Source organism: Onychomys torridus, chromosome 2 (assembly GCF_903995425.1).
Source record: "Onychomys torridus chromosome 2, mOncTor1.1, whole genome shotgun sequence".
Classification (NCBI taxonomy): Eukaryota; Metazoa; Chordata; class Mammalia; order Rodentia; family Cricetidae; genus Onychomys; species Onychomys torridus.
In genome coordinates, this window is record NC_050444.1 from 102,484,824 (window position 1) to 102,501,824 (window position 17,001).

Genomic DNA, 17,001 nt, shown 5'->3' on the forward strand with positions numbered 1-17,001 from the left:
TTTTAATATTAATGAAAAATGTATGACAGTGTTTTCCTTAACTTGGTAAATTACTTGCAGGTTTTTGTAGCACTGGGAAAGCTGTGGTCGTGAGTTGCCATCCAGTGCTGGAGTGATTTATCAAACAACTTCACCAATGAATGTGGGCTTATTTCTTAGGAAGCCACAGCTCCTCCAGAAATGAGACTTTTATGGTTTAACCTGCCTGTGCATGGTCTTTCCCTGGAAGGAAAGGTTCTTGCACTGTTAGGGTTTCAGTCTCTAATTCTGTTACTGTTTGCTTTGTTCAGTGAGCACTCTGATCCTCCTGGCAGGGAGCAGGATCAGCAGAACAAAACTAGTAATGGCTGGAGATAAAACAGCAGTGAATTCTGCTTTTAAGGTAAAGGCAGAATAGTCTACAAAAGAATGAACATGGGAATGAAAGTATAACATTGTTCACCTGCAGGTCTATTGTGACTTTGAAAGTCTTCACACTGCAGGAAAAATATAGTGATACGACAAAGATACGTAATTATGTGACAAAAAGCTCTTAAGAAAGGTTACCATTTAGTTTTGACCAAATACTCTACAAGACAATAGACTAGATTATTCATAATTGAAAAACCACACAACCTTCCCTCTTAAAATGACAGCACAGTGTTTCAGTAATATATGATATACCATAATATATTATTTATTTGCTTCCAGAACAAGTCTTTAGACACCATGAAGATGTTGGGGTCAAGAAGAGTACCCCAGAGAAGAATGAGAAAGCAATACTAGAGCAGACATTGCAGAAGGTACTCTAATCTCTAAGATATTGAGCTGCGCAAGCTAAATCGGAATTTTACCATAAAGGATTATATTTTAAAACGAGGGCTCATGAACTTAAACCTTGTGTGAATCCTTAATTTAAATTCATAATTCAAAATCATTGGCTTGCCAAAATGGGGTAAAAGAAATCAATGTAAGAAAAATAAATGTGTAAATACTTGTACTTCCTTGGACATAGATTAAAAATATTTTTATAGATGGAGGGGAGAAAATGAAAAGAAGAAAAGTTAAGAAAATTTAGAATATATGTGCTTATTAGTTATAAGTGAACTGTTCAAGTTACAAAGGGATCAGGAGACCTGGCTCTTCTGCCACAGGCTTAGATTGCTTTTTATATTTATAGCTCTGCCACAGTAAAATGGCATTATCTCTATACTTTAAACTTAAAAATATGTGTGACTTATTGTCAATAAAAATTTAGCCTATGATTTAGTGTAGTTTCCTGTATTTTAATAGGACAGTGGATGTCAACCTGTAGTCACAAATACAGAACTGCAATCATTGATAGTAAAATGCTGCTTTTAAATTTTAGCATTCATCTAAATTTATTTCTTTTCACAAAATATATTATCAGGTTCAATGAAATGGTTTCAAGTGTATGAACACTTACTGGCAATATTACTGAAAATTTATTTTTAAGTAAAATATATTTTGACTGTTATCTAGCTACTTTGGATTAGTTTTCGGTTTTACTAAAGAGTCAATTCATAAAACTGAAAATGTAAACATATATGAACAACTTCACTTTACTACCTTTATTTCTCATAGCTGTGGATAGACTTGTAGGGACTTTTCATGAACTTCTTGCCACTGTCCTGTAACAAAGGATGTCATGTCATTACTACTGAATGACACATGCCAGGTTAATATCATAGGTGAGAGAATGAGAGAGGCTCACATTCATTCATCTTGAAAAGGGTGAAAAACTGATGCCATCAATGTACCATCAGCTAGGATGTCTTATACTTTGTACTGATGTACCAGCTTTGTTTCAAAATAGTATTTTTCTTCGCTATTTTGTATAATTTTGTTTGTATAGATTCATATTCTGTGACTATTCTTCTAGAGGAGAAAGTGTATAAAAACTGATCTCTATCTACCCTCTACAACTGACAACTAGCATTACAGGTACAGAAATGCATTTAGGCTCAGAAAAAGAACAGTGATTATTTTCATTGGACTTGAATCAAATTAGCATATTAATTTCTTACTTTTTAATATTAGCTTATGCAGTTATGTCATTCATAGTCATCTTTTGAAAATTTCATTGCTAAATTTACTACTTTTAACTAATTAATATTTATATTATATGGCATTAGGGATTGAATTTAGGGTCTCACATGTGCTCAGCAAGTTATCTATCACCAACAATTTTCCCAGCAAAATATATATATATATACATGCATGTATCTAGTTTTATGCATATATATACATATGTGTATATATATATAAAGAGAGAGAGAGAGATTTAGTATAGTTTTCTGTGTTTTAATAGGATAGTCTCTATCAACCTGTAGTTACAATACAGCACTACTATCATTGATAGTAAAATGCTGCTTTCAAATTTTAGCATTTGTCTCAATTTATTTCCTTTTACAAAATATATTATCAGGTTCAATGAAATGGTTTCAAGTGTATGAATATATATGTCTATTTTCACATATATATGTATGTAAGTAGACATACACACATATAATTTTTATTTTGATACAGGGCCTTTTAATTTGCATGGGCTGGGTTTGAACTCATTTTGTTGCCCAGGTTGGCCTTGATATTGTAGCCGTCTGTCTTTCATGTCCTGAATAGCCTCCCACTTCAGATCAGATCCATCTGAATTTTCTTCTTACATGTGCGTATTCCTGTGTGTGTGGTGTGGTGTGTGCATATGCATACTTGTGGAGATCTAAGAACACTTCAGGCACAATCCACTTTTGGGGTTTTTGTTTGTTTGTTTTTTTTGGGGGGACGGGGTCTCTTACTAACCTGGAATTTACTCACTGGTCAAGTAAGCTAGGCTAGCTGGTCAGTTAGATGCAGGAGTCCATCTGTCCCTGCCTCCCCAGCTCTAGAACCCCCTGACTTTGGGGATGTAAGTTCTGGGAATCAAACTCAGACCTTCCTGCTAGAGGTAAGTACTTTACTGACTGAACTATCTCTCCAGCCACAAAGACACATTACTGAAAGGAGCAAATGAAGAGCTTCAGTGCATGTCTCTTTTAGAGTCCATAATGTATGTACTGCCATGGTCCCTAGGTTTAGTTGAAACTAGAAGGTGTGAATTAATCAGTCCTGGTCAAGGTGTGGTCCTCCCATTATTATGTCAGCTCAGAGCCATCATCAAGGAGGTCCAAGAAAGTGTTAAATTGTTCGTCTGTTACTCCCTGAGAATGCAGCCTTTTGAAATCGTGGGATGCTGTCCTCAGTTAGAAATGTAGAGTTATCTGACACTGTGGCTCTTTGTGGAATTCTATGGGTATTCTGTGGGTAAGATTAGAGACAATAACTCCTCTCTGTTTCTTGAGCCAACATACAAATGCAAACAAAGGCATACCTGCCATCTCTTCTGCTTCTGGTTGTCTTGTGGACTCACATGAAGAGGCAGTGCTTCTTTGCAAAAGCAGTTTTCAAGTTTCTGTTTCAATTATACTTATAAAACCATTTTGAAAAATAGTAAAACGTTATTTTTCAAATGACAACTCTTGTGATTTTTCAAGTTCTAAATCCGAGCTTCCTTCCATAAGAGTTATAGATGTTTAGACCTACAGCATTTACATCCTATCATGTATTACTTTAAGATGTGCAAGTGTGTGTCTTTCCAATGGCTGTTGATTCATAGGGCCTGGAGTGTATTTGTACATCGCTGTGTCCTACAACAGGAGCAATATTTATTGGAATGAATGGAAATGCTTTATTTATAAGCAACCTTCTTATAATTTTAGATTATTGAACATAATTTTTTAAAAAATATTTTATTGTATGAAATAAGGATCACATGAGAATTAAAATGGTACTTTTCTAATTTAGAAATAAAACTGTTACAGGTTATTTATTTTGTCATCACTTTCTAATGGGTTTGTCAAGTGTTTACCAATAGTTTCTCCATGAACCTATTTTAAGGCTATTTCTATAAACAGTTTATTTTTCTGAAACGATTTCTTTTCACCAAAGTACCTACAATCTTAGAGAACTCTATGCTCATTGACACCCATAGTTCTGTATCACTTTACAGAGGATTTTCACTTCTTTGACCATCTGTCCTTTATCCAGCAGATGCATTATTGCATTTCTGAATGTATTCATCTACATCACCTTAGAATTATTTAGAAATTAAGTGCTTTAGATTCATTTTGTCCTTGTGCTAAATGTAAATTGCATCAGTTAGAAATGATATGAAGTAGATTATGGTTTTAAATTTTAAAGGAATAAATTAAACTTTCTTGCTTAGGTCATTGAGTTGGAAAATCGGCTAAGGTCTTTCGAGAATAAGTCAAGAAAATTAAAAGAGGGGAATACAAAATTAAAGAAAGAAAACGATTTCCTGAAATCCCAGTTAAAACACTATCAAGAAGATTCCGAGGTGAGAGAAAGAGAGCTAGAGCGTCTACTGAAGGTGAGCAAAGATGTAGAAGACGACCGAGGTGAACTTGAGATCAAAATCACTGCGCTGGAGAAGGAGATCACCACCCTGAGGAAACAGGTGGCAGACACCAAGGCTTTGAGAAATGAAAAGGAAGAGGCGGTGAGTCCAGGGGAGAAAGTGCACCATCCCACAGACCAAGCTAAATCTGCTATGGCCACTGCAGATGTGAGAGCCCGGCAGTGTGACTGCAAGACTACCACTACCAAGGTGAAATTTAAAGCTGCCAAGAGAAAGATCTCTGTGGGTCGCCACCACACTGTTCTCAATCACTCCATCAAGGTTATGAGCCACTTTGAGAACATCAGCAAGGACGGCTGGGAAGATGTGAGTGAAGGCAGGTAAGGCTCTCATTAACTTAGCTCTGTAGTGGGGACAGTGTGCATATGTAAAGTACTGGCAAATGGAGATTGAATTTCAACTACTGTCGATTTGGTATTCAGAAAAAATACTGTCAGAGCCTTTGAAATATCTTGGGAGGTCTTGTTCTGAGCTTATTGACTGAAATTTGCATGCAAAATTAGCCACAACTGCTTGAGTATTTGAATAGGTGCCAGGAAACCCAAAAGAAGGCAATGCTTGATTTCTTCCAGTGATGCTATTTTCATGCAGTCATGAGGCTTGAAATTGACAGTTTGGCAGGTTGATTTAATTTGCTGGCCCTTTGCATATTCACCACTGACAGCTAAGGATTCCCAGGCAAGTCTACTAAGTCGGTTTAGTTATCTTGTGACATGCCAACCTGGGAGGAGAAACATTTTTCCCCCTTAATTTAGTTAGATAAATTTTGAATGACCCATTTCAGCTTGTTACCAGATGTCTACAAGCTGTTTAACAGCCTTTAAATTAAGAACCATCTTTACTAATTATTTCATGTGTGTATTATGGAAAGTCATTGTACAAACTTTAACTGGATGGAAGTTAAAGAACTTAAGAGTTGTATAGATTTGTATTCTTGAGTCATTTAGCCCCCATTGAATATCAAGAAGTGACTACTAGAAGTCTGTACATTTCCTGATCTTACACCTGGCTGTACACTCATGTATACTTGAAGCATAGAAGCAAAGCACCTCTTAGTTATACCTGTGCAAGAAAGACGTTCATTGTTAGACTTACAAACAAGTTGGCCACTTTGCCGTGGTTTTAAATTTTCTTTCTTTTTCATAATAATATATACCTACATTGATTTACTCTAGTTTTGTTTGTTTTAAGCTCTTCTGCAGTATTCTGTTTTAGATGTGGGATGACTAGGGAAATTTTTCTTAGGCACAGAAATGAAAATGACCTTAAAGCATAATGGGAACCTCTCTCTCTCTCTCTCTCTCTCTCTCTCTCTCTCTCTGGTGGGAGGTGATGCCTTTCCTTGCCCTCATAAATAGCATGGCTCACATTCCTGTAGCAAAAGACATCCCAGCGAAAAAGAGCACATTTATTTTTCAAAGTTTTACATGACAGTGGAAGATGAATGAAAGCCCAAAGAATTGGAGGAAAGTTTCCATTTTAATGCTTAGCTTTCATGAAAAATGGACAGTTCTATAAAAATGTAGATAAAAAGACACATAACTATAGAATGTCCAAAATAAGAGCAAGGGCCAAGAAGGAGAGGTCCAGTGACGTCCTTCTGTTCAGGTGTTCTAAGCCTCTGCATGGCACTCCTTTTCGGGCAGAGTGAGTCTTTTATGGACTGGGGGGTCTTCTCTTACTGAGCGTGGTAGATGAGGAGATTTCATTTCCCTGAGAAGCAGGCATAGGTTAGAGTAAGTTTATATTTTATGCTTGCTTTGGAGGAAAGGGTCTGTATTCATTACTTTTTTATTGCTTGATAAAACATCATGATCAAGGCAACTTATAGAAGAAAGAGTTTAATGTTGTTTATGCTTGCAGAGGGTTGGAACCTATTATGGTGGGGACAGCATGCCATCTGACAGACAGCATGAAGCAGAGAGTGGATTGGAAGTGATATGAGGTTTCAACTCTCAAAGTCCACCCATAGTGACAGAACTTAATCCAGAAAGGCTGCACCTCCTGAAGCTCACCAACAGTGCCACCAACCCAGCACTGTGAGGGACATTTCTTATGGAAACCAGCACAAATGATCTACTGTTTGTCATTACTTGGACTTATGCCATTTTACTTTGGGGGAAAATAAGGAGTAAGAGAGAGGAAAGAAAGGTGAAAGAAACCTTGTTTCTGAGCCTGTTTCTCAGGTATCCTAATGCTCTTTATGTCAATGCTTCCCAATGGCAAAATGGCATAGCTTGTAGAATTGTTTTCTGAGCCTGAGCAACTGTTTGCACATTATAATAACAGAGAGGTCCTATACAAGTCTCCAAGCTCAAACATTCCAAGCCAATGTTACTATAATTTTTGAGGTGGACTAGAAGCATCAGTTTTATTTGAAGATTGTTACCTGGTTCCAATGTGCTGGTAGGTTTGTAAAATGTTTTAAATGATTATTAAATGAAGTTCCTAGTCTTTAGGCAGATAAAGAAACTAAAAAGGCATGTTTATGGGGCAAGTGAGATAGCTTCCTGGGTAAAGATGCTGCTGTACCAAGTCTGATGACATTACTGTGGGAGAGGAGAAAACCAACTCCTGGGAACTGTACTCTGATCATTATAGGTGCATCATGGCATACAAGTGCACATGGGTACACACAGAGAGAGACAGAGAAAGAGACACAGAGGAAAAGAGACAGAAAGAGTCCTCTGATAATCACAGGTGCATTATGGCATATATGTGCACATGTACACACACACACACACACACACACACATACACACACACACACACACGAGAGAGAGAAAGAGAGAGAGAGAGAGAGAGAGAGAGAGAGAGAGAGAGAGAGAGATGGTGATATATTGTGTACCCTAATAAAATTTGCTAAAGATCAGAGAACAGAGCAAGCCACTAGATTAAACACAGATGCCAGGCAGTGGTGGCACACACCTTAAATCCTAACACTTAGGAGGCAGAGATCTGGAGCTATGTGAGTTCAAAGCCACCCTGGATTACATGAGATTGATTCAGTGTAGGAGAGAAACAGAACCGGGCAGTGGTGGCACACACCTTTAGTCCAAGCACATGGGAGTTAAACTCCTTTAATCCCAGCACTAGGAGGAGGTGATATGGGTGGGTGGAGAAAGGTATATAAGGTGTGAGGAGACAGGAACTAAGGCTTTTTGGCTGGAGCCTTTTCAGCTGAAGCCTTTTTGGCTGGACCCCTTTTGGCTGAGGACTCAGAAGAATCTTCAGTCAGAAGATTCGTGGAGTTGGTGAGGTGAGATGTGAGGCTTGTTCCTTTGTCTCTCTGATTTTTCAGCATTTACCCCAGTATCTATCCCAGGGATTTTTATTAAAAGAGCATTTAGGAATTTATGTAACAGAGAGAGAGAGAGAGAGAGAGAGAGAGAGAGAGAGAGAGAGAGAGAGAGAGAGAGAGAGCGAGAGCGAGCCAGACAGCGAGAGATTTTAAAAAAACATATTTATGAAGGCAAAGCCATAAGATCAAATCTGTATTTTCTCTTTCTTTTTACTTTTCTCAATTTCTTCTTCCCTAGTCTCACAAGTGGTTGTAAACAAACTAGTACCTAACAGAATCCACTAAATATTTATCCATATCTTCAAGGAAAATCTAGTGTCAGCTGCAATCTGTACCTCAACAATATAATACCCCTGTACTTTTCATAATATATTGGTATTGTTTATTTATGTCTGAGTCTATGTATATTGATAAATACATAAAAGTTAGGTAATATATTCAATTTCAATTTCATTGTATGAGTGCATGTTTATAAAGTCATATGTTTTGAAGAGATATCACTGTATTTTTTAATATGAGAATATCATCTAAGCTGTTCAGCAATGTAACTCACTTTGGCACAGTGATGTTGTTACACTTCCTGATTGGCAGAACAGTCCCAGAAACTATTTAGCTGCAAAGAATTCTCACACATTAGAAATTAATAGAATATCACAGACATTCACAAGAGTTTATTTCTTGTAGTTTTCTGTAGTGTAGTCCTTAGTTTTTGTCAACTTTACATAGGCTAGAGTTATCTGGGGAAAAGAACCCAGCTGAAAAAAATATTTCTGTCAGATTATTTGTAGGCCTGTCAGTCTGTAGGGTATTGTGTTGATTAATGATATAGGTGTGGGAGGGCCCAGCTCACTGTGGACAGTGCCACACCTGGGCACATGGTCCCAGGATGTATAAGGAGACATGTTGAGCAAGCTATGGGGAGCAAGCCAGTAAACAGCAGTCCTCCATACCCTCTGCTTTAGTTCCTGCCTTGACTTCTCTAAACAAAGAAGTGTGACCTGAGAGCCCTAAGATGAAGTAAGTCCCTTCTTTCCCAAGTTACTTTTTGGCATGGTACTGTATCTCAGCAATAGAAACCCTAAGACACATAGTGTAAGAAGATTAGTTGGATACTACGAAAAATGGAACTTAGTCATATGTATGTAATATACAATAACATTATGTAATCATCACCTGTTGTTTATTTCATACATTTTATAAGAACATGTTTATTCTTGTTGCTTTTGCATGATAAAACACTCTGACCAAAAGCAGCTTCAGAAAAACAAGGGGGATGGATTATATGTTTGACCCTTCTGGTCTCAGCCCAACGTTGAGGAATGTCACAAGCAAGGACTTCAGTTCAGGAACTGAAGCAGAGACCATAGAGCAGTGCTGTTCCTGCTCATTCATTGACTCATGTTCAGCCATCTGGCTTATACACCAGGGTTCACCTGCCTAGGGATGTGGCTGTCCATGGTGGCCTGGGCCCTTCCCCCTCCATAAGCAAAAAAAATATCTCACAGACAAACCGCAGGCCTGTCTGATGGAGGCAGTCCTTCAATAGACAGTATCAACTATCCACCACAATGTTCTCTTTTGCCTCTCTCTACACATCTATGAGAGTTAATCTTAGTATTAGCTTAGAGGGTGTGCTTAGATGACATTAACATTTAAATGAGTGAGCACTAGGTTATACATCCTATTTGCTAGGATGGAGCTTGGTTAGATCCACACAGATTGAATACTGAGTAGAAGACAACCAGATGGTCCAGGGAGCTTCTGAAAAGTCCGAGAGTCACTTTATAGAGCTACATGGCACATTCTTCAGTTAGCAGCCGTTTTCTATTCAAACACTTGATAAAGCTCAGAGGGGGAGCAGATTTTTTCAAGTATCTTTGGAGACAGTGTCTCCTGCATCGCAGGCTGGCTTCAAAATCCTGATCCTCCTACCTTCTCCTCCCAAGTGCTCAGATTTTTTTTAATCCATGCAAATTCCTTTTCAAAATTAAGAATAGGAATTAAGAATAGGAAGCAAGGAGGAATTAATTCTCTAGTGACTCCTTAGCTTTCAGCTGTTCCTTCAGCTCTCCTGGAAAACTGCCTGGAGGTCTTCAGGCTGGAACTGGATCACTAGTTCCCCATACACAATGTATGCCTGCCATTTTCAGAAGGTAGTCACACTGGTGGGACTTGTGGATCTCCAGTCAACTGACCTACACAGCAGATTTTGAACGTCCTGGACTCCATAATAACATGATCTAACCCCTGAAACGCACATTCATCTAAAACCTCTGGAAAGTCACAAGTATCATTTCTTTCAAAAGAAAGCAATGAGGTTTGACACTAAATACTGGGAGAGTAAGTCACATGAAGTGTCTTTTTGCATATCAAAACCTTTGAAGGAAATATTGGAAGATTAATGATAGGGAGTTTCATGGGAGTTAAATGGAACTTTTGGAACAGGATCAGCCCCTACACCTGGGAGCAGAGTGAACCATCATGTGCCTGTTGCCTGTTCTCCAGGTATTTCTGCTTTATATAATGAACAGACTAGCTAGCTGTGGCAGCAGAGGCCACAGCTTTGCATGAGTCCAAAACAACTGGCTTCTCACTAAAACCCACCTGACTACTGACATTTAATATTAAACAGAAGCTAATTCAAATGCCCAATGTGCCAGTTTTCTCCATTGGAGATAGCTAGCCCCTTAGCATCTAGGTGATTACAATGAACCTCTTCCATCATAAGTGGCATCAAGTTATTTCTTGGTAACAGATAATTGTTTTGTGCATGCATTTTCCTTTGAACTTCTGTAAATGCCATCATCATTGGACTTGCATATATATTCCTATGATGTCTTATGTAACATTCTACAGAGTTGAAGACATTTGCTAGCAAAGGATATGGGATAATGAACTATATCATGGAATTTTCTGGTCTTACCACATTTTAGAACAGTGGATATGCTATGGCACTAGCTAGAAGACATTGAGTATAGGAAGTACCTTTAATTAATATTTCTTTTTATTTCATTGCTAGCAATGCATAGTTTGAAGAATAAATCCTACAGGTTAAAGTTGTTCTCTATGGCCATTTAACCAAATAACTCACTGGAGATTTTGCTTCTTGTCATTATGACTTTGAGCTTAGTAGTTTGAGGATTGTAATGGCTTATCTTGGTTGTCAGCCTGACAAGTGGGAATGGGGACTGCAGTTGAGGAACTGCCTCTACCACATTAACTTGTGGGCATGTCTGTGAGGCACTTTATTGATTTCTAATTGTTATAAGAGGCCCCATTCCACTGTGGGTGGTACTGTCCCTGGGCAGTTGGGCCTAGGTTATGTAAGGAAGGCAGCTGAATGTGAGCCTGGGAGCAAGCCAGTTATCAGGAGCCCTCCATGGTTTGGGGCCCAGGCTTCTTCCTTGAGTTCCAGGCCTGGCTTCCCTCAATGATGGGCTGTTACCTATACCCTGAAACAAATGTTTTCCTCTCCATATTGCTGTGGGTCATTCTGTTTTTGTTTTTTTTCCCCCAACAACAGAAAGACAAGGATCCTATTACTCATGGCTTCATAACATTCCCTTGGGATGGCACTGCTGTGGGTGGAGGCTGTAGCTAGGACTGTTTCCACTTAGCTCCTCAGTCTACTCTATTCACAGTGAGCAGAGGGGGACACCACATTAGTCACATCTATCACCCTAGTTGAGGTGGAATTAGAACCATGTCTGGAAATCAGAAGATTGGCTGTGCTTGTCACTACTCTTGTGTCTCTTGTGTCTTGTAGCCCTTGGCGGCAAAATCTCAAAGCATTCTTTATTCCTTATTTCCAATTTTTTTTTTTACCTCATCATTTTTCCAGATCATTTGATTTTTCTATGTGACCATATTGTCAAGTGCAAGGGCAGCTCTCAGTGCTCGCCTCATCTGACTGTCAGCACCTCCTGGTAGAGCTGACTCCACACTCAGCCACGCTCTGCTTTGTATGTGGTGATCACTGACACAGCCAGGTTCTTCAGTGAGACTCGGCCACAGCACCATGATGGCAGTCACCAACTGTGCTGTTTACTATTTCCTCCCCATCCCTCTCTCCCATCTCTTTGTTTATAGAAGTTCAAATCCTTGGATAGCTCCTTTTTTTTCTTTATCTACATTCTTCTGTGATTTCATAGTATTTGTTAACACAATCCTTAAATCTTTAATTAATGTTGTCATTGCAGCCACCCCCAAATTTAAATAAACATCATAGGCCTCACTGCTGAATTTAAGATTAATTAGGCTAAAAGTCAGCTTAACATTGTACTTTGTGTCTGATTTCCTAACCCATACCCACACAGAACTCCTTTCTAAATAATGACAGTTCTTTCACTTACAATGAACAAAAATGTGGAATCATCTTTGAGTCCAGTCTTCATTCCCAACATCCAATCAATTGGGAAATCATCATGACTTTCTTCTAAAAACACTGACTTCCCTCACCACTCCTCTTGTTACACCCTGACATGCATTTCATCATTTGTCCAGTTTCCTACCCAGGATGTCCTAACCAGTCTATCTGGCTACCTACCTGCTGCTTCTTCCTGTTGAGCAGAGACACCTCCCTCAGCTGTGCGCCTGCCTTCTGTGGGGCATGCATTTCTTAGTCATCCATGTACTTATGCCCCTTCTCTAAGACTGCCCCGAAGGCCATTCTCTTCCAAACTGCAACCTTGTCTTCATTTTACATCTTGGACTCTGGATTTCTTCCTCTTCCTCTGCTTAGTTTGGTTTTCTAATGGCTCTTCTTACCTTATAGCACACTGCATAACCTTTCAAACATATTATATTTAGTGTCTGATTTTTTTTCTACCTAGAATATGGGTTTTCACAGGGCTAATTATTGTAGAACTTCCTCATCAGTGAGTGTATCCTGCATGCATGAAACACTGGATACACTTCATCATTCTTTGAAAAGGAGTAAATGGGAGGAAAATAAAACACTGACCCATCTCTAAAGCCATTCTACCTCAAAGAGATATTTTCAATAGATTCTATCACTAAATATATGACTAATTATAATGATCATGCCACTTTGTGTAGTGATATTTGCTCTGCCCATGACCTTGGGCTATATGGCCCGAAGGAGGCAGTGCTTCCTGCCTTGTACGTGACCTCTTATAAGGATCTGGGAGAAGGGTCACATGCCCCTTCTCCCTGCTCCTTTCTTGGAGGTGGATTCACTCCTAGTCATATCAGAGGATGACTTCAGCTCTCTACTCCGTTCTGTATTCATGAGTCGATTTCCTCAATTTATATCTTAATAAATTCTGTTACCTGTTTAATAGACTCATGTGGATTGATTGTAATAACTTTTCCACATTTTAGACATTGCATATTGAATTCTTGCTAAGTTTTGGACAAACAGAAAGGAAAGGAAAATTACATATAGAAATATCAATATTAGTAAAATAACAGAATAAGTAAGTATATTGAGTCTATTGTTCTCAGCCAGACATGCTGAGTTTCAGAATATTGAAAGAATTTATAAATTTGGTAAATTGCTATTCTGACTTTTAAAAATAAAACATAAAGGGGAAAATGTTTAAATCAAACGTAAGTAAGGCATCAATTTATTATAAAAAGAGCCATTCATAAATATTTTAGAAAGAAGATCTGGGACTGGGAAAATGACTCAGACAGGAAACAGTCTTCCACACAAGTCCTGATCCTCAGAACCCATGAAAAGGTCATGGGTTACTACATACAGTTATCTCTTCATGGGGGAGGGTGGTAAGGTAGAGACAGGTGGGTCCTAGAGCTCACTGGCCACAGAGTTTATTCAATTGGTGAGCTCTGGGCTCAGTGAAAGAACTTGTCTCTAAAACCAAGGTTAAGAGCAACTGAGGAAAACACAAGATAGAAAGTTCAGGCCTCCACAGGAATGCACATACAACACATATCCTATACACACATACATACACAAAGCTGATATTCTGTAAGTCTGCATGGGTTCTTCAAAAGAAATTCTTATCAGGCTGACCTATGTCTCCCCCACACACACTGAGGACTGAACCATAACTAAGTGCTGTACCCCTTACCTGTTGCCCTTCCCACATCTTCTGTTATTTTAAAGCACTATTACATTGACTAATGGTGTAGGTGAACCCTAACAAAGCATTTTTTATCAACTTCGTCATTTAAAAAAGCACTCAAAAAGCAGAAAATAGGTACAAATATAAGGGGTGGAAAATACAGTTTAGAATCATGATTCCCAGAGATCTTAGTAGGCTAGGAACATACAGTTATACAAAAGAATAGAGATCAGGCTGTGTGAGTACAAAATGCCAGTTGTTTAGCTACTGTGAAAGAAATAAGATATTTAATCGTCTATATGTAGAAATTCTGTATGAGTCTATTTTAGAATGGACATGCCAGAGAGATGTACACAATTGTAGTCTTCAAAAATTCTTCTAAGTAACACTTAGTGGGCAATTCTTAGGATGTGAATTTGAATTCTTGTCATGGTTTTACATCAGCATAAGCTAGAGCGTGTTCTAGAGTGACCAAGGCAGTAAAACACCTCAAAATTATTTTCATCAGGAAGATTAGAATAAGCCATGAGGTTTTTTTCCCCTAAAGATGTCTCAAGGAGTATGTATCTGTGTAAATAGTTCAAATATATCCATGTGAAGGTTACTTTCATGTCCTCCTCACCCTTAAAACTTCTATTTCTTTGTTTTAAAAATAATTTTTAATGGTGGATATTTATTCAAATGGTACTGAGTTATTTTTTCATACAAGTCTCTGATATGCTCTGAGCATATTCTACCCATTCTCACCTTTACTTTCTGTTGTTTCCCTAAATAGTTTCACACCTAGTGTTTTAGTCTCTGTTCCATTGCTGTGAAGAGGCACCATGACCAGAGTAACCATTATAAAAAAGAAAAAAAACAACATTTAATCAGAGGCTTGCTTACAGTTTCAGAGGCTTAGTTTATTATCATCATGGCCGGGAACATGCAGGCAGGCATGGTACTGGAGAAGAAGCTGAGAGCTTTACATTCTGATCCTCAGCAGAAAGAGAGATTGGGCCTGGCATCGGCTTTGAAACTTCAGTAATACACTTCCTCCAACATGGCCACATCTACTCCAACAAGGCCACACCCCTCTAATATTCCTGATCCTTTTAAACAGTTCTGCTTCCTGATGATAAGCATTCAAATATATGAGCCTATGTGAGCCATTCTTATTTAAACCACCACATCTAGTATCATGTCAGATGTGCTTTTATTTGTGAATAAGAGAAAACATGGGATTTGTCTTTCTGAGAATGACTTTATCACTTAGTGATTATCTCCAGTTGCATCCATTTTCTTCTAAACAACACTTCATTCTTCCGGATGGAAAAGAATTTCACTGTGTCTTTTATATAACATCATCTTCATCCATTCCTGTGTTGATGGACACTCAGTTTGCTTCCATTACTTAGCTATTGTGAGTAGTGCTATGGGAACATTATGCAAGTATTTCTTTGGTATATAGACTTGAAGTCCTTTAGGTAAGTACCCAAAAGTGGTCTAGCTGGATTGCATGGGAGATCTAGTTTTATTTTATGAACTTTTATGCTGATTTCCCCAGTGATTTGGAATAGTTTTCATTCTCATAGGTATTATATGAGAGTTCTCTTTTGTTGACATCTTTGCCAAAATTTGTTACTCTTTTTTTGAAATGACTTCTATTGTGTCTGGAGTGAGATGGCCTCTTAATGTTTTAATTTGCTTGTCTGTGATGGCTAGTAAATGACCTTCAAAATGTCTAATCTCTTCATGGCTTAATTTGTTTTTCTGCTGAACACATCACTACTAAGTGTGTGTTCTAATTTGATTTCATTTTCCAAATCGTTAGGATGATGCAAGTGACAGGAGGCAGTGTTTTCAGATTGGTACCCCATTTTATTGAGTTACCCCTTTAATGCTCACTTGACCAAAGCCCCTGGTTCCTAATGGATGAACTATTTCCATCGTAAGCAATGAGACTATAGCCCATGGTAGAAGCCCAAGAGATAAAATTTTTATTCTTGGTGGGAAATTTTTCGGTTAAAAAGAAATAATTAAACTCTGTGTGCCCGGCCTCAGAAACTGACAGAGAGGCAGCACACGCTTTCTGTGCTGCAGGAGTGCTAGTGGGAGTCTGATGCCAGATGAAATTCTTTAAGACTGTAGAAGTGTAAATGGATTTTAATACTGAGAACCAATGAGATCTATGTTATAATACCATTGGGCCATCTGTAGCAGGAATCCTAACAGGTCTTATTAATAAGAACAAACGCAAGCCAGGTATTGGGGTGAATGCTGGAAGATCAGAGAAGCAGTTCAAGCCACAGCTACCTCATCTAACCAGTTCCTCAGCTGATCCTGTTTCCTGAGACTGGAAGCCTCTCAGTCCTCATCCAGAATGAATCTCAGCTGAACTGTTGCTAGAAACCTAAAAGCTTAACCAGCCAAATGCTGCTAGTTTCTGGTCTTCACGCCTTATATATCTTTCTCTTTCTGCCATCCCACCCTGAGATTAAAGGCTCACTTTCTGGTATTAAAGGCGTGAGTCACCATGCTTGGCTGTATCCTTGAACAGATGGATTTCTGCCTCTGGAATGCTAGGATTAAGGTCTGTGCTACCACTTCCTATCCTCTATGTTTAATATTGTGGCTGTTCTGTCTCTGACCCCAGATAAGTTTATTTGGGTTCACAATATTTCTGGGAACACAATACCACCACATTTCCCCTTTTTTGTCTAAAATTAAAGAAGATAACCTATAAGTTATTTACAATATATACATTCAAGAATTACATTAACAATGTCTAGTCCATTAACATTTGACAGATTCAGATAAAAACTCCATTAATATATAACAGTAGCATTTGATAAAGTCAGACAAAAAAATTTTCATGACTTATTCTATTTAAAACAAGTAGTTCCTTTTTAAATGTAGATTCAATAATTGACCTTTTTTTATCATATCTATAGTTTATTTTTTTCTTTTCATAATAGATTCAGTAGTCTACCCTTTGTCATTATCATATCTTTCCCTTTTTCATTTTACAGTAGATTCAGTGATCTATCCATTTATCCTATTATTCTTTATCTTTTTTCTCAGAGTAGATTCATATATCATATCTATATTCTTTTTATTTTTATTTTTTTAAACAAAACCTCTGAATATAACCTTCTTGTTCAGCTTTTTTCCTGACCATTAATAATTAATAACTT

At 38.1% G+C, this 17,001-nt stretch overlaps 1 protein-coding gene across 8 annotated transcripts in view; it reads left to right on the forward strand.

Annotated features, from left to right (window-relative positions):
- Cntln (centlein) overlaps positions 1-17,001 on the forward strand; it is a 253,782-nt gene that overhangs the window by 164,935 nt on the left and 71,846 nt on the right. For all 8 annotated transcript variants that reach the window (XM_036178204.1, XM_036178206.1, XM_036178205.1 and 5 more), the window contains 2 exons: positions 691-782; positions 4,262-4,794. In XM_036178204.1, coding sequence (XP_036034097.1) covers positions 691-782; positions 4,262-4,794 — 625 coding nt within the window. The remainder of the gene's footprint in view (positions 1-690; positions 783-4,261; positions 4,795-17,001) is intronic.